The 20,309-nt window shown below is 40.3% G+C and overlaps 2 protein-coding genes and 1 non-coding gene across 5 annotated transcripts in view; 2 read left to right on the forward strand and 1 right to left on the reverse strand.

The window, feature by feature from the left end:
• Positions 1–3,341, reverse strand: part of SLC24A1 (solute carrier family 24 member 1) — a 29,930-nt gene extending 26,589 nt beyond the window's left edge. For both annotated transcript variants that reach the window (XM_074327546.1, XM_074327547.1), the window contains exon 1: positions 2,257–3,341. The gene's annotated coding sequence lies outside the window, so the exon portion shown is untranslated. The remainder of the gene's footprint in view (positions 1–2,256) is intronic.
• Positions 3,342–3,454: 113 nt separating this feature from the next.
• Positions 3,455–20,309, forward strand: part of INTS14 (integrator complex subunit 14) — a 28,814-nt gene continuing 11,959 nt past the window's right edge. The window contains exons 1-10 of one of the 2 annotated variants that reach the window (XM_019725581.2): positions 3,530–3,578; positions 4,542–4,714; positions 7,612–7,895; positions 9,210–9,317; positions 12,225–12,380; positions 13,431–13,549; positions 13,973–14,115; positions 16,420–16,512; positions 18,274–18,418; positions 19,706–19,839. In XM_019725581.2, coding sequence (XP_019581140.1) covers positions 7,674–7,895; positions 9,210–9,317; positions 12,225–12,380; positions 13,431–13,549; positions 13,973–14,115; positions 16,420–16,512; positions 18,274–18,418; positions 19,706–19,839 — 1,120 coding nt within the window. In that variant the 5' untranslated portion in view covers positions 3,530–3,578; positions 4,542–4,714; positions 7,612–7,673. Of the gene's footprint in view, positions 3,579–4,541; positions 4,715–7,611; positions 7,896–9,209; positions 9,318–12,224; positions 12,381–13,430; positions 13,550–13,972; positions 14,116–16,419; positions 16,513–18,273; positions 18,419–19,705; positions 19,840–20,309 lie in introns of both variants that reach the window. The other variant, XM_019725580.2, reaches the window with a different exon arrangement.
• On the forward strand, positions 15,242–15,348 carry LOC141570975 (U6 spliceosomal RNA). Its single transcript, XR_012495400.1, has one exon. It is a non-coding gene; the product is annotated as a U6 spliceosomal RNA (small nuclear RNA).

Genomic DNA, 20,309 nt, shown 5'->3' on the forward strand with positions numbered 1-20,309 from the left:
GACACACTAATTAGAGATGCAAATGCAATTGTCTTCAACGGCAAAAGAGGGACAAGCCAAAAGAGACCTACGGAGCAAGTGAATGTCCTTCTTTGTCCTTGATTCCTATAATTGTCTTTCCACCATCTCCTTGTCCCCTCCCCCCCTTGTCTCTTGCCATAAACTCAACACTTTGAATCTCCTACAGAAACGTCAGAGGGTCTCTCTGCCTGCGTTATGTAACAGAGCTGAGCTGGCTCCCCAGCAGATCCCTCCTACCTAATCACATCATTTACCTTCAGATGTGGACATCTGGGTGTCTTCTCCATTCTGGAAACTTGTCAGAATCCAGGGTCTCAAAGAGTGGGTCTGAAGCTGCCTCCCGCTCTCCTATGGGATCCTAATTCAAGGCAGGGTCGGGTGTGAAGGGCATCTCGGGAGAAGAATATCCAATCCTTACTAATACCCGCCTCTAAGAAGCTTATGGGGTATTGTACAAGTTCTGGGTCCCGGTGCCTCTGCCAGAGCCTGAGAGGGTGGGCCTTCCCCCAGGGACACAAATGGGCTCTCCGTGGGACCCTATAGTCAAGGGGGGAAACTCAGGGAACTTCTCAAACTTGCTTCTAATCTCTGGAAATGAAAGGTGGTCCAGGGTTTCCATGCCAATGGGGAGAAAAGATTCTGAATTCGCTTTGTGGGAACCAAGAGAAAGTGCCTGAGGCTTAAGAGATCAGACCTCAGCACCAGGTTCCATGTGCTACTGTGTGATTCTAATGTAATCTAAATGTAAATATGGAGCTAACAATACCAGCCCTACCTATCTGGAGGGTGGATGTGAGAATCAAAATGTTAAATGAGGGAATATCTGCTCAATTCTTCTATGAACCTAAAACTGCTCTAAAAAAAAAAAAAGTGTATTAAGTCCTTCTCTTTTAGAGACACATACTGAAATAGATATAGACAAAGTGTTATCCACTCTGGGATACGCATCAAAATACTACGTTGGGGGGAAGTGGGTAGGGGTGTAAATGAAACAAGATTGAAAATTAGGTTGACAGTAGAAGCTGGGTGAAGAGCACATGGGGATTTATTATGCTATTTCCCTTATCTTTGTCTATGTTTGAAATTTTCCACTAGTTTTTTTTTTTTTTTTTTAAGACAAGAGAAGGGTCATATCTACGATTTTTTTGTACTTCCACGTCAGTGAAAATAGTGGAATGCGGCTTGTGGATGGGGGAAGGCAGGTAGCCTGGAGCCTGGAAGTATGATTTTTTGAGTGGACAAGGACAGGACAGTGAAAGGGAGAAAGACAGAAAAGGAGTGGATGTGGATGCACCACTCTCCCCTATCCTCTCTTGTCCCCTTTTCCTCACTTACTCCTTACCCTCCATCTCTGTAGATGAAAAATCATGCTGGGACTTAATGAAAATTCCAGCCACCGACCCATGAAATTACAATTCAATTGGCATGGCCTGGGACTCTACATATTCAACACATGCCCTCGGAAAAATGAATATATGAACCTCCCTTGAGCCCCAGCACCTGGCCCCTGGGAGCGAGCGGCTTGGTATTTCTGTCACTAACCTTTCCTCTGCCAGACTGGAGACCAAACCATTCTGTCTTTCAAAGCCTCTATGACAGCAGCTTATGGTTTAAAAGCAGGAAAAAATAAAGGGGATCATAGATTATGCAAAGAAGTTGTTTAATTGATTTGCTTTAATAGGTGTGTGGAAACATGCAAATGTTGAGGGTCTCTTAAGGGAGAAAAAGAAATTCATTAACTAGCTATGGCTTGAAAGATATCTCCTTTAAGACCTTCCAACTCTTTGTACTGACATTCTCTGATTTTATATTCACTAAACAACCTTCTGAATTTTAATGGGATTCTACTAAGAATTAAAAAACAAAAACAAAAGCATTCACAAGTTGTCCTAAGTCACGTGGTCCTCTTGGTAGTTCTACCTTTTATTGTCAATTTTAATAAATGGCACTTTTACTTCCCTAGTCTCCTGAAAGTCTGTATTCAGAAGAACGAAGTCACCAAGCTCTGATCACCCATCAGCAAACTAGTAAACTTAAGCGTTAGGACTAGGTAAGGTAACGAATCAGTCCATGGAACTGAGCTGGAACTACCAGGAGAACAGTGGCCCTATGGCTGAGTCATGATCATGGTAGGGGTAGTTCGTCAACTCCCTTGTCCATACATTCTTGGCCACATCCCTGTTAGGAAAAGAATTAGAAATTACAACCAAGAAATCAGTATGCAGCCTTACTTACCTAGATCCCAGTGCCTGCTCAAGCATAACAAGGTCTGGAGGTGGTGAGACCAGCCAAGTTGGGGAGAGAAGTTCTGAAGCCAATAGGACAGTCTGCAGGCCCCAGGACCCTGATGCTGGCAGGGACATTCCCCAGGGACCGTCTTGTCTTCCTCTGACACCTCTGATACAAAGAGGAGACAAGAAAGAACAACAAACAATTGGAACCCCCACACTCTCCCACAGAACAAGCTGTGAAAAGTCAGACTTGGTTGTTCAGTTCAAAGTATTCTTCCTTGACCTACCCTCTATCTCATCCCATCCCACCAACTAAAAGAAAAAGAGGCAAAGGCCTAAGGCCTTCAGGAGGCCTTTCCATTCCCACTTGGAACCTCTGTGGTACAACACGGCTCTTTGAACCACAACTACCCAGGGCTTGCTGGCTGGCATCCAATCAGGCCTCCCTCTTTTAGCTGGTATTTCCTGGCTACCTACACGGTGAGAAACAAAGTCCCTTCTTGCCCCGCACAGGCACCTCGCTGATGCACAGGCTGCTGTGTGGACACCAGGTGGCCAAAGGTGAGGCAGGTGAAGGCCCATGATGCCTCACAGGAAAGCCCGAGTGCACATCGCTCAGCAATGCACTTTGGTCAAGGTGGAACTAACTAAACATTCCCTCTGCTTCCTTCAAAGAAAGCGTGGGGGGGATAAAGTGAGCAGCGTGCTAAGGAGACCAAGGGGAAATGTCTTCGCGTGTAATTTGGCTCAAGTCAGCTAAGAAAAACACACAGCGTGCTTAGCATGAGCAGTTCTCGGGCAGGAATCATAGTTTTACAAGAGTATCAAGAGGATACTGTCCACTGGTTCCGAGGATATAAGTGAGGTGTCTGAAGAGGGACGGGGAAGAGGGGCAAATATTAAGGAGGGTTAGGCTGGTGGTAACAACGGGCCCAGGTCCGTAGGAGACAGAAGTGTGAAGGGGACTCAGTTACAGGAATGAGGGGGAGGTGGGCAAGAGGCTAGAGGTAAATGGGGGAAGAGCCCGAGACTGGAGAAGGAGGAGGAAGCGAAAGGAAGGACACAGCCTCGGCTCAGCGAAATTTGAGATTTGTGGGGTGAGGGCTCGTCGCAGATAAACTACTGTGGAGAGAGGCGCTGAGACAGGACGCATCCGCTAGGGTCCCCGCGGAGCCAGAACTCAGCTCCACTTAGTCCTTAAAGCCCCGCCCCAGCTCCGCGTGCGGTCCCGGCGCCGGGTTTCCTTTGTCGCGCGGACCTATAGTTCCGGCCGTGGCGCCGGGCGGAAAGTTTATGCGGACGGACTGTGCCGGCGATGGGCTCGGGGTGAGTGGGAGAGTCGGGGGTGCCAGGCTGTCTCTCGTTGCTTGTTGGACATGCAGGAGTTGGGGTCTGGGGTGGGGAACAACGCGAGGCCAGCGCCCGGCCTTTCCGTCATCCCAGCGGCCGTTCCGCGCGGTCTGTGCGGCAGCAGCTCCCGGGCCCTGGTTCCGGCCTCACCCTTCTCGGGGGTCGCCCGCTCCGCGTAAACACCACGATTTCGCCCTCTGCTCAGGCCCTCAGCGCCCCCTCCTCCCATGAGAGACTTCCAAATCTCTCAATCTCTCTCTCTCTCTCTCTCTCTCTCTCTCTCTCTCTCTCTCTCTCTCTCCCTCCCTCCCTCCCTCCCCCTCCCTCCCCCAGTTGCGATCCAAATGGAGGAATTCTGTATTGCCAGGCCGGCGGTTTAAGATGAAGTTGTATCTGAGAGCTCTGGGGGGGCTCCTCAGGGCAAGGGAAGTCAGGCTGACGGGGAAACCTAAGGGTACATGCAGACACTAACGTGAACAGGCGGGCCTTAGAAATTCGAGTGGAATCCTGCTTTGAGAGCGAAACTGCTGAGAATCAATTCTCTATGAATGAGCTAATTGTCACCTGCAGGGAAGAATTATAAATGTGTACTGATGGAAACTTGGCATTAAGGCCAAATCAGGTGGCTAGGTTCTATTCTCAGGAATAGACAGTTCTTGGGAAAGAAGACCCCTAGTTGTCTTAAGCATCGTATGTAAGCAGTACTTACGGAGAACATGAGGGGGTGGGTGGGCGACTTGCACGTGAGAATCAACCCAAGTGAGAAATGCATGATGCTGTCATAGAATTGCTGGACTAGGGGAGACAGGGATTTTCTTTTACCGGGCCTAGACTGCTTGAGTGAACCATCCCTTCAAGAACATTCAGTTCCCTCTTTTCCTTTTATGCTTACAACCTGAGTACTAAATTGGTTTCCCGTGACTTTGCCATTGTTTAAAGAGCTGTGTTTGCTGGTGGACACAAATGCATCAGTGAGGAGAAAGAGCCAGCTCTAGAGGTGTCTGCAGAGGAAGCAAGACTGCCAGCTGTGGTCACCCATTCTAGTGTTAACCGCAAAGTTCATGGGCTGGAAGTGCTTTCTTAAACCTGGTCTAAATCTACCCTGTTTCCAGGTAAGGGTAGTACTTATGGTCCCCAATTTTGAATAACACAAAGGCCTCTGTGCATGAGTGGGACAGCCTGGATAGCTGAATAAACTCTATACGTGGGCAGAAGCATGGAGTCCCTGGTATCTCTGCTTGAATGAGAGGAGGAAATGTGTTTCTGGTGTCCAGAGTTAAAATTCATCATGTATTTTGCCAAAGAATTAATGTTATATCTGGTGTTTAGGGGTAGTTCATTAGTCATTATCAAACATTTGTCAGGCACTTACAATGTGCCAGTTACTGAGATAGGCTCTGAGGAGACATTGGTGGGCAAAATCTGACATGGCCCCTGCCCCTAGCGATGTATGATCTAATGTAGTCAAATCAGTATTGTACAGGACGTCACTGGAACAGCACAGCTGAGACCTAGAAAGGAAATAAAAAAAGACTGAGTAGGTAAAATAGTACCAAGCTGATAAACCTAAGCTCATGCATTTGACGTTAGAAGAAACCCACGGGCTCTCAGAGCCTGTTAACTTTGACTTTGGACCTAGTTTAACAAGCTTGATTACCTGGCTTTCCAGCTCATCGTAGCCAAGAAGCAGCAAATTAGAACGAGGGAGGATGATTACATAGGATTACTGAGAAAAGCACAATGCAAGCTGATGACCTAAAAATGAATTGTAAAGAGGAGGCACCAAAAACGGAGCACAACAGCCTGGGTCCTTTGAATACAAGGCATTGTTTTTGTGTATGTTCTATAACATTGTTGTTCTATGGGACCTTAACAGTCGTCATGTAGAGAAGGGTTAGGTGGGAAACGGGTAGCAAATGAAACGGGATTCTTTGCTGTAGAACTTCTAGTGTCTTCAGTAAGGCCTGAACTCATTTTTCTTGGATGATCCCTCCAGAACTGTTCACAGCACACACGTGGGAGAAGGCTGGTATGAAGTAAAACTTCAGGGTAGCAGTGTGCTGGGCAGTATTGGTGTTTAGAGGGGTGATGCCAAGTCATCATAAGAGAATGAATTATGTTTAGCACACGATGTTTAACGAGGCAGGGAGGAGCGATACACATTTTAATTTTTTTCTGTCAAAATGGTTAAACATTGTGGAATTCTAAGGAGTCTGGGAGAGTAGCTTATATCTCCTGTTTAATCTTGACTGATGTTGGATACATAAGGCATGACTGTATTTGAAATGTATGTCAGGCCATTATGTGGTGAAAAGGCTTTTCCTCCCTGATTGGAGTCCCTGGCCCTATTGGTAACTTGTTCCATGAGCCAATATGTCCTGAGTTCCCAGCAGCCTATTTACAAATGGAATTTTAGAATATCACACATTCGCAGTTGGAAACTACTATAACAAGCAGTCTGACCACTGCTAAGTGTTTTGAAGTAAGTTCTGTGGGGACAGAGTCCCAGAGAGCAGTTTCCAGGCTCTCAACCTCACGTGGAAAAGTGCTGGCTCGGTTATGAGATGGCCATCAGCTGTGGCTGGGTGGCCATCAGCTGTTACCGGGTAGCCATTAGCCACTAATATAACTGCCGTGGCTAGTTGGTGGGTTGGTTGGCAGAGAAGCGGACCGCAGATTGCAGATCGTGTGGCTCCTGCTTCCTGTGTCTCCAACCCAGCCACCAGCAAGAATGTAGTGGTATGACTCCCCTATCTATGGCTCCGTGGGTGTTCCTTTTTGGCCTCACTGTGTTCTGTGTCCACCCCCCTGAGCAGGAACGGGACCAGAGACCCTGCATGACAGTTCCAAAAAAGAAATTAGTGAACATCAAGTTTCTAACCTGTTTCTATTAATTCAGTCTTCCCTAATTTTATTTATATATATGTGTGTGTGTATATGTATGTATATATACACACACACACTGTGAATATGCAGTGATTTTTATGAAGTTGTAATAAGTGTATACACATACAGTCCTGTGACCTGCTTTTCTTAGTTACTAATACTTTGTATCAATATTTTTGATACCCTACATGTGTCATTTATTTATAGATATATTTCATTGTGTCAATAGACTATACATAGTTTGCTTAATAATAGAGTAGCAGCAAGCTGTGTCCCCATGAGCAGGCTTGCATATCTGAACTTTTTATTTTTGAGCACTGAAGTGTTTTCTTTGTGCTAATTCTCAATCCATAATTTTAAGAACTTTTTGTTATCTCCATTCTACTTTTTTTACTTTTATATGCAATTTCATGAGATAATGTCAATTGTCATACATAGTCTTTAATTTTGTTCTTTTCTTTCACTGTTAAAGCCCTATTGCCTGGTTTACATTCAGTGAGTACTACTGACGTTAGCAGTCTACTATTTTTGTCATGCTTAATGATTTCTGGCTTTGTCTAATTTGGATTATGATTTTACTAGCCCTTCCATTTTTATATTTGCATTCATTTTAATTTAAAAGGGGGGGGGGAACCAAACAACAAGACAATTAAATAAACACTTGCACAAATACTGTTGTATCAATTAAGATAATGATGGTACCCAAAAAGACTGGTTGAATGTCAAAAAGCACTACTATATGACAACTAGAAATGTTCTTTAGTAAATTAAGTGTTGGAGAGGTGATGTAGGAGTTTTTTTAATATTAAGTTATATAAAATTTAGAACTATGAAAGTCAAGGACTACCTGAATTTAATATTGTTGGGGTGTTTTTTTTAATAGAAATACTTAAGGTGGTCCTTGATTTATGGCCATTTAATGGGTGATGCTAGGAGTAGTTTTTACAATGAACTAAACTGCTTGCTTCCTTCCCACTGAATTCCCTGTAGATTTGCCCTCCCCTCAACTTAAATGGGGTTTGCCTTCACTCATTTTTGAAGAATTTGGTTAAAAAACTTGCGGTGAAAAAAATACTTCTTACTCTCCATGACATGTAAGCCTAACCATATTTATTTTCTGCAGCACTTCTCTGTCTATAGCTGCCTGTTTGCCTTCTGATTGGGGACACTGGGGTCACTTTCATCATGCCAACAGTGGTGGTAATGGACGTATCCCTTTCCATGACCCGACCTGTGTCCATCGAGGGGTCTGAGGAATATCAGCGCAAGCACCTTGCAGCCCATGGTCTGACAATGCTGTTTGAGCACATGGCCACAAACTACAAGCTAGAGTTTACAGCTCTGGTGGTTTTTTCGTCACTCTGGGAGCTGATGGTGCCCTTCACAAGAGATTACAACACCTTACAGGTACAAAATGATTGAGTTTTTGGATGTGTAGGGCCCAAATTTACAGAGAGGAAAAAGTGCTATATTTCACTTAATGTTCAGAACTTGGAATTATTTAGTGATAAGTCTATAGGTGTAGTAGCTGAGTATACCTATAAAACAAGGATTCGCATCCAGTACTTTTTATGCCTTTGTTAGAGCTACGAGTTACAACTGTAAATTGTTGCCTTTTCTTCTCTTGGTTTTCTGGAACTCTCAGGATGTAGTGTCCCATTCCCTAACGTTCAGGATCTTGGGCTTCGACACATCTTTTCTTATAAAACTCAAGGAGATGAAAAATAGCTCTTCCTTATAAAAGCTCATTCTAGAGTAATTCAAAATTCAATTGCCTCTCTAACAAAAATAGCCTTTGGTTTAGAGATGACAAGAAATTATAATTTTTAAACCTCAGTTGATAAGTATTATCTTCCAAAGGTGTTGTCTGTGATATGCCTGAGAATTTACTTTTTGGTGTCTCTAAATCATTAATATTTCCAACAGTGCCTTACCCATAGTGAACAGTCAATAAGTGTTTGTAGAATTAAAGTGAATAGCTTAATAATTGGTAGGCAGTTGATAAATCCAGGATCAATGTAGTTTGATTTTTTAAATATAAGTAATAAAATTTTGTGAAATCATTCCTTTTATTGTCTCACATTTTTTAAGTGACTCAAAAGATTTTTTTTTTTTTCTGTACTGGATTTCTTATAGGTGAATAAGCTAAGGATTTTGGATGTTCAGCAGTTGCGAGGTTTAGAGAATTGCTATATAAGTAGTCAGAGTAATTGTTAAGACCAGGAGTCCTGGAGTCAGACTGACTGGTTTCAAATCTAGATTCTGCCACCTCTAAGCATGAGACCTGGGAAAGTTACCTAATCATTCTATAGCTTCCTTTCCTCATTTTAAAAATAGGTTAATAATCCATAGTGTATTGTAATGATTAAATGCATGTAAAGTATATAGAACAGTGTTTAGGATATAGTTAGAACTCAATTTTGTCATTTTTGTTATGTATTTAAAAGTTCTTGATTATTTCCTTCAAAGTCCGCTTATAAAGATATGAACTTGGTGGGCTGTTCAGTCTCATAAGAGGACAGAATAAAGGGAAGCTCTTTTAATTATCTTTCATAGTTGAGGAAGTTTATTTTACTGTTTTTCTTTAAGAACCTATGATTTGGGGCTCTAGGAAACAATGTCTCCTGTGTAACATTCATGCTTTGAACAGTTTATGTTGTTTTCTGATAACAAATGAAAACCGTAAAGAATAATGAGCAATTTTATCTTTTATTCATTCAGGAAGCACTAAGTAATATGGATGATTATGATAAAACCTGCTTGGAGTCTGCATTGGTTGGTGTTTGCAACATTGTTCAGCAAGAATGGGGCGGTGCAATCCCTTGCCAGGTAGTGCTGAATTCTTTTTCGTTGCCCTAAGTTAAAAACGTTAACCACTGAGGCGCTTCGATTTTCTTCAAGCTCTGACACAGCATGCATTGTAATGTCTATGAACTGTATTCTACACTCTTGGTATCTTTTTAAAAGAAGGCAGTAAATCAACACTAATATGCTCAGAAAGCAGCACAATTATGCCTTAAGGAAGGCATCCTCCTAGTAAATTGACTTCTTGCAAAATAGTAGTTTGTATAAAACACAAAGGGCTCACAGTTGAATTTTAGAACGTTCCCTGGAAGGGCTGATTATAGTTTTTTGAGTGACAGAACTGTAAACATATCAGTACAATGTAGTTCTGAGCTTCATTATCTTGATGTAGCATTTTATTCAGCAAACTTTTTTTTAAGATTTTATTGGGGAAAGGGAAGGGGAACAGGACTTTATTGGGGAACAGTGTGTACTTCCAGGACTTTTTTCCAAGTCAAGTTGTTGTCCTTTCAATCTTAGTTGTAGAGGGTGCCGTTCAGCTTCAAGTTGTTGTCCTTTCAGTCTTAGTTGTGGAGGGCACAGCTCAACCGCCTGAGCCCCCGGGCCGGCCCCTATTCAGCAAACTTTTAACCACCACAACTACAAAGTGAGCAGTATGGATGTCATAAAATCAGTTGTCCTTTACTTAGATCCATAGTATGTCCATCCACTTAGCATCAAATCAGAGCAGAGTAGTAGCAGAAAAAGAATTGGAAGTTTGCTATACACATGTACTTTGAGAAGTGGTAGCATATTTTAAAGAAAAGTTGCTAAGAGGAAAATCATAACATTGTAGTGTACAACAGGAGTGAGCAAACTTTTTCTGCGTTTTAGGCTTTGCAGGTGTCTGTGGCAACTCTTCAACTTCGGTATCATGACATGAAAGCAGCCATAGATAATAAGTAAATAAATGGGCATGGATGTGTCTCAGTAAAACTTTATTTACAAAAACAGGTAGTGGCCATAGTGTATGATTTTTAGAGTCAAACAGAATTCCTCAGTAGTGTCAGTGGCATCACTGATATCTATTAATTAAAAATAAAATTGTGGTTGCCTGGGAGTGAGGAAAGAGTAGGGGTTGACTCAAATGAAGCACGAGGGAATATGGAAAGTGATGGAATTCATTATCTTGATTGTAGAAGTGGTTGCATCACTGAAAGCAGTTGTCGAAACTCATAGAACTGTATACTAAAAAGGGTGAATTTTATTGCATGTAAATTATTTCTCAACCCAACTTTTTTTGTTTAAGTTGTTTTTTCTTACTATAAAATGACTCTGTTTTTTTAGGGTATGAAACCGTGGGTTAATGATAACCCTGAGCTACTATTAAAAGGTTAAATCAAATCACTAGTGGATACTTGCTAAAAAAGCCAGTAAATCCGTTTTGATCAATTTCTTTTCAGAAATAAAAATGTTTGGCACCTTATTTCATAAACATTGTTTAGTGAATCCATGCATATAGAATATCTAATTTTCTAATAATATACTAAATAAATGAAGTTTTGTTGTCAATATCTACTGAACTGGAAGCTAGCAGGTAGCACAGTTTCATTTAATACTTCTTCAGTAGTTTTAGAGAAGAAACTCAGAAAATATGTGCACCAGAAAGATTTCTGCCTTTTAATGTTTTTCTTCCTTTGCAAAAAGGAAGAATCTGAATTTAAGATATATTGTACCCTGAGGACAAGGGGCTGGGCCTGAATCCACTTAGACTTAGTTAATGAGTTTTGGGGTGAACAGGTCAAAACACTGGACTAGAGGTGGAAGTTATTAGTGATTGTTTTTATAATCAGTTACATCAAACAGATTTGTTTTAATGTAAAATTTTTTTTAACCAACCTTTTAGACAGCTGGACTGTGTCTTCATTTGATATGTAAAATCTGTCTCATTTTGACATTACATGAACTATTTCATTATCACACAGTATCTGAAGAAGCTAGTGGCAGAAATAAATCATTGCATAGCGATTATTGGTATTTAGAAGAGGAAATTACCTTGTAGTCAATTGACTATCTTCCCAAAAGATGACATCGCTCCAGGTGATAGGAAAAGAGTGAAAGTACTCCTCCCCTGGAATGCTGGGAAAGTGCCCTGCACAGGGTTGCTTTGAAGCAGTGACTTAACTGTGACTTAACTACTGTCTATTGTTGGTATATTTTAAAGACTTTTTCACATTGCAGATTGATTAAGAATGCATTTTAAAAGGCTTTTATAAATACATTTTTAAAGCAGTTGTCATTCTTACTGAGCAGGGGTAGAGTCTGTCATCCTTGAAAATAGTGTCAAGGTTCCGACTTCTGTGCCGGTACCTCTTAGGGACACATGTAAAATAGGTCCTCATGCTATTTTTGACATCAGTGCCTAGGTGCCACCTCCTTATCTCAGAGATAGGATTCTAGTTTTAATACAATTAACTCAGAATTAGTTATGAATGTTTTTGTCCTTTTTTTAAGTGTTCATAGGTATGTGCTTTTTAAAAAAGGTTTCATTAGATAAAATAAAATGCATAGATCTTAAGTATACAGTTCACTGAGTGTTGATTAATGCATACACCTGCTCCAGTTAAGACATGGGGCATTTCCATTACCCCACAGTTTCCTGCTGCCCCTTTTTAGTCAGTGTCCCCTCATGCCCCACAACCCCTGTTTGATTTATCTTAGCTTTGTTTTACCATTCTCAAACTTCATATAGATAGAATCATACAATGTGTCTGTCGTCTTTCACTTGACAAAAAGTTTTTGACATTTATTCACGTTGTTGTTTGTATCTCTGCAAAAGTAGAGTTTTTAGTGTTAATGCAATTAGAGTGAAATGAAAACATTGCTAAGTGAGACTGCTTTGAATGAATATGTTGCTTCATATACAAACCTTCTCTCACTTTCTGAAAACAGGTTGTTCTGGTGACGGATGGCTGCCTTGGCATTGGTAGAGGGTCACTGCGTCATTCCCTAGCTACGCACAGTCAGCGAAGCGAGAGCAACAGGTTTCCACTACCTTTTCCTTTCCCTTCTAAGTTATACATCATGTGCATGGCAAATTTGGAGGAGGTAATGCTTTTTACTAAGTTCTTCTTAGTTTGATTAGACACATTTTAGGACTCAGTTTATTGTTTAGTGCATGTGTTCCATTAGTATTATATTGCATATACTATAACATTGAACTCCATTGGTTTTTAGCCAAGGCTGGTCACTGATTATATTTGAAAAAACTCTAGATCTCAAATGCTCTTTGAAAGTTCAGAGTGTTGCCCCATCTTGGGAAACATAGCTACTTCCCACACCCTTCACATGTTAAAGAGTTAAAATGTTCTTTTTGGTGTTAGATATTTCCCTCATTTAGGAATTCTTACATCCTTTCCACCAGCAATGTTGACAGAAGTGTGCTTTGATTTGTTTCGTAAAGTAACGTTACTCCGATGCATGTTTTATTAAACTCTATTTCCTGGTTTTCCCATTTACTCAGAAAAGTTATTTAACCTTTCTTCACCTCAGTTCTTTTCTATCTAAAATATAGATAATAATGGTACTTACCAAAAGATGTTAGAAACAATTTGGAGGGAAGATACTGTATAAATACCAACTGTGGTCACCTCTTTGCAGAAGAGAATCTTTGCAAAACTGCTTCTGAATGAAATAGCTCTACTGGTATCATTTTATATGACATCCTTCTTTGTAACCTTGAGTCAAAACTGTTATAGCTGTTTGCCTTCTCACATTGTTAAAAAGTCATCTCCGTTTATATTTATTCCATGTGTTGTGATGGGTGTGACCTTGGTGTGCTGATAATACAGTGGTACCCAGGTTTTCGAACGTAATCCGTTTTGGAAGATCGTTCGAGTTCTGAAACGTTCGAATACTGAGGCACGGTTTCCCCATAGAAAATAATGCAAAATGGATTAATCCCTTCCAGACCTTTAAAATCACCCCCTAAAACAGCAATTTAGCATGAATTTTACTATCTAATGATACCATAGCTCCATAAAATTTACGACATTCGTAAACTGAAATGTTCATCAACTGAGACGTTCGAAAACCGAGGTATGACTGTAATCTGGCATTTTGTGCCATTTTAAAGGGATCGTCTGTTTTGCTTTGCAGCTTCAGAGCACTGATTCCTTGGATTGCCTTGAACGTCTCATAGATTTAAACAATGGTGAAGGGCAGATTTTTACTATTGATGGCCCCCTGTGCTTGAAAAATGTACAGTCTATGTTTGGGTAAGTATATACTGAAAGCTTTTTTACCTTCTTACAATCCATTATGATTTGATATCCAGCAATAATATCTATTTTACTATTTCTAATTGTGTCATTTCATTTTCCCCAAGTTGCACATTTTTCAGTAAAATGCTTGATAGTAGTGATTTTTAAAAGTTCATTCCCTTTTAAATTAAGTATGACTAAATCTATAATGCCTGTAGATACTGACTTCCTTATAATGACTCAGCAGTTTCAAAGATTAACTTGCTTTGGGGCTTTTCAGAATTGCAATTGCCTCACCAAAAATGTCTGATTTTGTTCTGTTTTACATATGGTCAAATCATTTTGGAGTCAACTCAAAGGGAAAACAAACTTAGCATCTTGAAAAAACTGATATGTATCATAATATTCTTCGTCTAACAATGAACCATCATGTTCTAGAAAGCTGATTGATCTGGCATATACACCTTTCCACGCTGTTCTCAAGTGTGGCCACCTGACTGCAGACGTGCAGGTCTTCCCCAGGCCAGAACCTTTTGTGGTAGATGAGGAGATCGATCCGATCCCCAAGGTCATTAACACAGGTAACTTTTTTGTCAAGTTCCTTCTTAGTTCTGGTATCCTGACTTTTTAACTTGTGGCTTTTACTTTTTTCCATCCAGAAGGGCTGAAAAGAAATGTAAATTCTGATACTCGGGTGCTGTTGTCATCAGTTACACACTTCGGAGGGGAGGATGCACTCACTGCCTAAAGGTGGCAGAGGAGTGATCTTTTGTGGTGATGATGAGGCCATGAGTTAATTTCCAATCCTAGGTAATTCTAACCACCAATTACTAGAGTTGGAAATCATGGCCAGATTCACTAGCATCGAAACTCTTGAGGTAATTCTTAATAGGTACTAAGATTAATTAGCATCATAATTGAGGTCAAGTATGAAGGGCTAGTTTGTAGACTTGGCTGTGTGACTCTGGACAGATCACCCCCTCTGGTTCTTATTGGCTACGTGAGTGGAATCTCTAGGTGAATGATGGTCTCTAATATCTCAGCTCTGATATGGTGTCCCTCTCTAACCCTGCTGCTTGTGTTACGACTAAAAGCGACATGCCACTGCCTTTACCTTGTTCGCGTTGCCAGCACTGTGCTGAGCTGAGATCGGCAAAGTGAAGACAAAAGTAACAAGCGGTAGTGAGAGGAGAGTTGCTCCTGTTGGAGGGTGGACTCCTTGCTTTGCGGGTACAGGTGAAACCATCACTGTCCATCACCATTGCAGCCTCAGTGCCTCGCATCACGTCGGATGCCTAGTAGATGTGGAGTAGGCAATTGTCCAGCCAACAAATGATTCAAATAAAGTGCATAGTAAATGTTCATTTCATTCTTGAGTGTATAGATTTTGAGGAGTTTTAGAGTAAAGGGCTGTGTACAGTCTTTTTATTTTTTGTGCTTTTAGCTCCTGGCTGTCTGAAAGTAGGGCATCCATCTCTTTCATTGTGACTACACAGCAGTGTATTAAGCTGTGTCAAATGTTGTGTTAACTTCAAACTAATTCGATTCCACTTCCCTCCCATCCTTTTTTTTTTTTTTTTTTTGAGTAACTTGGAATAACTTTTCTTTCCCATATAAACTTTCAGTCCAAGATCTTTTTTATAGCTTATATTTAAACCATTTTTAAATGTAGGCCTCTTTCTACTCAAATGAAAAATATATAACTGCGTGCTCGCTTCGGCAGCACATATACTAAAATTGGAACAATACAGAGAAGATTAACATGGCCCCTGCGCAAGGATGACACGCAAAATCGTGAAGCGTTCCATAAAATATATATATATATATATATATATATATATATATATCTGCTTATGCTGATTCATTTGTTACTCAGCTAAAGAAGGTAATGATGGCAAACCTTCAGAGAAGCAGATTTCCTGATGTATTAGAAGTACAGTGTACTTACCGTGAGCCTGATGTTTTAAAAAATGTGTTGAGGCGGATGGCCGGTTAGCTCAGTTGGTTAGAGCGTGGTGCTAATAACACCAAGGTTGCTGGTTCGATCCCCACATGGGCCACTGTGAGCTGCGCCCTCCTTAAAAAAACATTACTGTTAAAAAATGAAAAATTGTGTTGAGAATATGCCTAGAAGAAAGACTGAAAAGCAGTTCAATAAAATATCAATAGAGGTTTCCTTTGATGGTGAATGAGTGACTTTATTTTTTTTTTTCAATTTATAGTGTTTTCCAAGTTTTTATACTACCTATATAATCAGAAAAAAAAACTTTAAGAAGGTACTTTGGGTTACAAGTTTTATATTTTACTTATTTTATTTTTTACATTTTTTACTCATTGTCATATTTAGAGTGCTACCTTGGTTTTGCAGAGAATGTATTCCTTGGGTCTTAACTTTTATTTTTTACTTAGTTTATTTTTTTACAACTTTTATTTTTTACTTTGTTGTATTTTGGTTTTGCCGAGAATGTAGTTTTCTCAGGGAAATGTTTCTAATGCTTTACCCTGCAAGGATGGCTGCTTGGAGTTTTTGTGGAAGTGTTTGACTATGATGCCCCCTGGTGGCCTGAATGTCTCTGATTCTACAGAAGGATTTGACCTTTAAGCTTTTTTTGCCTTAGCTGGGGACCTAGCCTCATAAAAATAAAGTCTAGCTAATTTGTTATGTAACTTTAAATTCATTAAATAAAAGACAATTATCCTTATTTTTTGAGCTACTTAAAAGCAAATTTACTAGAGTTATCCAGAGAAACTTCTAATAACCTTCCTAGTCATCATATTTGAATTCCCTACTTACGTTAAACATTGTGTTTGTGAAATCTAGTACATAGAAAATAATGTACCTCCCTATAGTACTAATTACTTCTATGTTGATTACTTCTTTTCAGATTTGGAAATAGTGGGATTTATTGATATAGCTGATATTTCAAGTCCCCCGGTTCTGTCCAGACATTTGGTCCTACCTATAGCACTTAACAAAGGTGAGTTCTCTTCCTATTCCAGTGATACATAGGAAGCATCTTATCGAAAGTTATTCTTAAACGTTAGATAGTAGGGTAGCCCATTTTGCAAAATTTGGGAAAAAGAAACAGTTACTGGATTGGATTGGATTTTTTTAAAAATGGAAAGAACTAATTCTGCTTCATTACACTATGGAAAGCATATCGACACATATTTATTGTGTGTTGCTTTGTTAATTTACAGTTTAAGTCCTCTTTACAGATGAGAATGCTTAGTCCCTCATCCTGGGTTCTGCCTTTACGAGCACGCTGAGGAAGCCAAAGTCGTTTTCAGAGGGTTGCCTGATAAATCTAGAGTCAAATACAGCTTCACAAGGGGAGAAACTACATCTGTTTTCTGCCAGTGCCTAGCACATAGTAGATACTCAGTAAATACTATTGAATGAATAGATGAATCCAGCCCCTTGTGAAGCTCATTACTGCAGAATAAAGCTCTCCAGGAAATGTCAAATCATGTCCCCAAAACTCAGCATCTCTCTGAAGATTGTTAATGTCCAGCACTTTAAACTTCTCATTTTTCTGTTCTAGGCTGACCCTCTGCTTTATATTCACCAGCTTTCTCCAAGAAGTGTGTATAGTCAATCAGGTTTCTACCACTGAGTTGTGATCACATTCCATTTATGCCGTTATCTCAGTTGGAGAGTTAGGTGTTCCATCACCCTCTATCACATATTCACAGACAGAATCTTACTATGTTCCCACAGATGGCTTATTGTGATCATTATGTTTGTAATTTACTGTATTGTTCTTGATACTAATATTGATAACAATCAGCTTTTCCTTATTTCTAGGGTCCTGGGGGGAGGGGGACAATTCTGTGTGCCCATAGAAATTGCCAAGAAAGAAAGTGGGCAAAATGAAGAGTCTGTGTAGGGGAACAGTGGAAAGAAAAGTATGGGAAGGCAGAATGGGGCCACGTTGTAAGGGCTGTTGAATGTCAAGCTAAACTGGGCAAATTCTTCCTATTGAATTAGAAAGTCTTTGAATGAGATTGAGACACAGATAGTTCCAGAAGGAAGTTAATTGTAGGAAGTTTCATCTGTCAGCAGGGTGTATGAGAGAACCTGGAGTTGGAGAGTCAAGAAGCTTGTGGAGTAATTACTGTTCACCTTTGGGGGCGCCCATCCATGTGCTGCCTGAAGGCTGTCAGTGGAGACTACTCTGACATCTCTGAATCTGTGGTTCTGATCAGATGGTGTTTGAAACCCGCAGAGAGCACCTAGCTGAGTGTCCTAGTAGAAACTGTGAAAGGCTGATTTTTTGTGTGTAGCAACTTCACTGAAATATAATTCACATACCATACACTTCACCCATTTAAACTATACAATACAGTAGTTTTTAGTATACTTAGAGTTGTGCAACCATCACCACGTCAATTTTAGAACCAGAATTTTAGAATTTTCACCACCCTATAAAGAAACCCTTTAGCCAGCAATTCCACCCATCCCTCCAGTCTCCCTCAGCCCCATGTAACCACTAATGTCTTTTCTGTCTTTATAGATTTGCTTCTTCTGGGTGTTTCATATATATTGAATTTATATAACATGTAAAAACTGATTTTTATGTGGATATAGGAAAACTGGAATATGAGTTTTTCTTACTTGTTATATATTCTTTTTTAACTCCGTATACTTTCCTTCCAAGGCTAGAAACAGCCAAGAATATAATCGGGGTTTGGGATTTTTGTAGCTAATCTCAGTCTAACCTGTTTTCTTTTCACAGAAGGTGATGAAGTAGGTACTGGCATAACTGATGATAATGAAGATGAAAATTCAGCCAATCAGATTGCAGGCAAAATACCCAACTTTTGTGTCCTGCTCCATGGCAGCCTAAAAGTGGAAGGAATGGTGGCTATAGTTCAATTAGGGTGAGTAACTTTGTTTCCCTTTGGTTGAGTGAAAGGTAGAATCAATGTACAAAGTGAAGTATTTCCCAGACTTTTCTGAAAGAAATAGAAAGGTCCTTGTCACTTTTTTCCTCTTCCTGCTACACTCTTCCCACCTACCATCACCTTCTAAACTGCTCATTAAATGATCCCCTAGACTAAGTACATAATGAGCTTCTTAACTACATTGCTTTTATATTATATCCTTTCTTAGTTTTCCTCTTTCCTATTCTATCTAGGAAACCTGGGTTCAATTATAACAATGCTACCAACTTGCTATAGGATCTTATGCAGTATTCATAAGCTATAAAATGAGGAGATACGACTAAATGAAAAAAGATGCTGATGTCATTCATTGAACATTTTACTGTGTGCTTCTCTAGGCACTTAACATATATTCACCCATTTAATCCCTCAAAACAACACTATACAGAAGGTATCAGTATTATCACCATTCTATATATAGATGAAGAAACTTGCTCAATGTCACATAGCTAGTAAATGAAAGAGCCAGGATTCTTACCCCTTGCCTTCTGACTCCAGAGCCCATGCTTGTAACCACTCTGTTATATTCCTTCCCGATGAGGAAAGCCCGTCTAGCTTCCACATTCACTGCAGTCTCAAAAGTTGTAAAACTTATCTGCTTCTTTCTGTAATACCTATTGTTAGGAATGAAGAGGTGACTGATGATCTTATGGTCAGCACCTGGGCTGACTAATGTAGACGAAGACCAAGAGGTTAGGAGTACTCAGAGAAAGCATGGCTCCATTTCGGCTTGAGTTTAAATTAGATGGTCCAAAAAGAAAACTGCAGTTCTTGTTAGGTATTAGTTTGCTCTATTTCTTGGTACCCAAGCTACTTGTACAAGCTCTGAATATGAGAATCACCTGGAGCCTTTGAGAAGTGGGAGCAGAGCTGGCTGATGGCTTTGTGCTCTTTGTTCCAAGGGCGCCTCTGTGTTGGTGCTCTTATTGCTCACCACCCCACCCCTGCAGCTACTTGCTGCCCTTGTGATGTTTCTTCTCTTTCAAGACTGGTTTTTACTTCCATATCTACATAAGTGAGAACAAATACATTGTCCCAGAGGAATGGTACAATTAGGGGGCAGCAGTGTGCATTTTCAGGTTTAAGATTTGGCTTTAGTAAAATTAATGCACCTGATTTCAAAGCTGACCCATGTCACTCAAGAGAAAATCACAGGTTAGACTTATTTAACTTGCCAGTCCCAGGCTTGATGTTCTTCTGATTTTCCATCTTCTTTCTATCTAGTCCTGAATGGCATGGAATGCTCTACTCCCAAGCTGACAGCAAGAAGAAATCAAACCTCATGATGTCTCTCTTTGAGCCTGGCCCAGAACCTCTCCCATGGCTAGGGAAAATGGCACAGTTGGGTCCCATTTCAGGTATAACCCAGATCAGATGTTATTTATCTTGACTTTGTTTTCTCTCTGCTGTTCTGAATGTCTGACTGTGCGGTCAGAGAGCTGTGTGATCTCCCTGATGGGTGTGCTGTGGTCTCTGATGCTGGATACGTACATGGAGAACCCCAGGAAAGTTTGATGTGTGAACTTTAACTTTATAGCTCAGGAAGAACCAACATTTAAGTTAAGTACATATAAATGCTCCAACTGCTTAGAGTGAGAAGCTACTCTCTATCATAAACGTTTTTTTCCTTAATGTCAATTTTCCTTAGTATAATTTTCAACCCAGGTAACCAGGTAACTCCCAGTCATTCCTAGGTAGTTGAATCCCCTTCCTTCTTGAAAATTGTTTTCCCTTGGCTTTCGGAATGTTGCATTCTCCTGGTACTTTCTTTCTTTTTTGCAACTTTTCTTGTTATCTTTTCTTCTTCTTGCCTCATGATTCCAAGATG

The sequence above is a fragment of the Rhinolophus sinicus genome, linkage group LG03 (assembly GCF_036562045.2).
Source record: "Rhinolophus sinicus isolate RSC01 linkage group LG03, ASM3656204v1, whole genome shotgun sequence".
Taxonomy (NCBI): domain Eukaryota; kingdom Metazoa; phylum Chordata; class Mammalia; order Chiroptera; family Rhinolophidae; genus Rhinolophus; species Rhinolophus sinicus.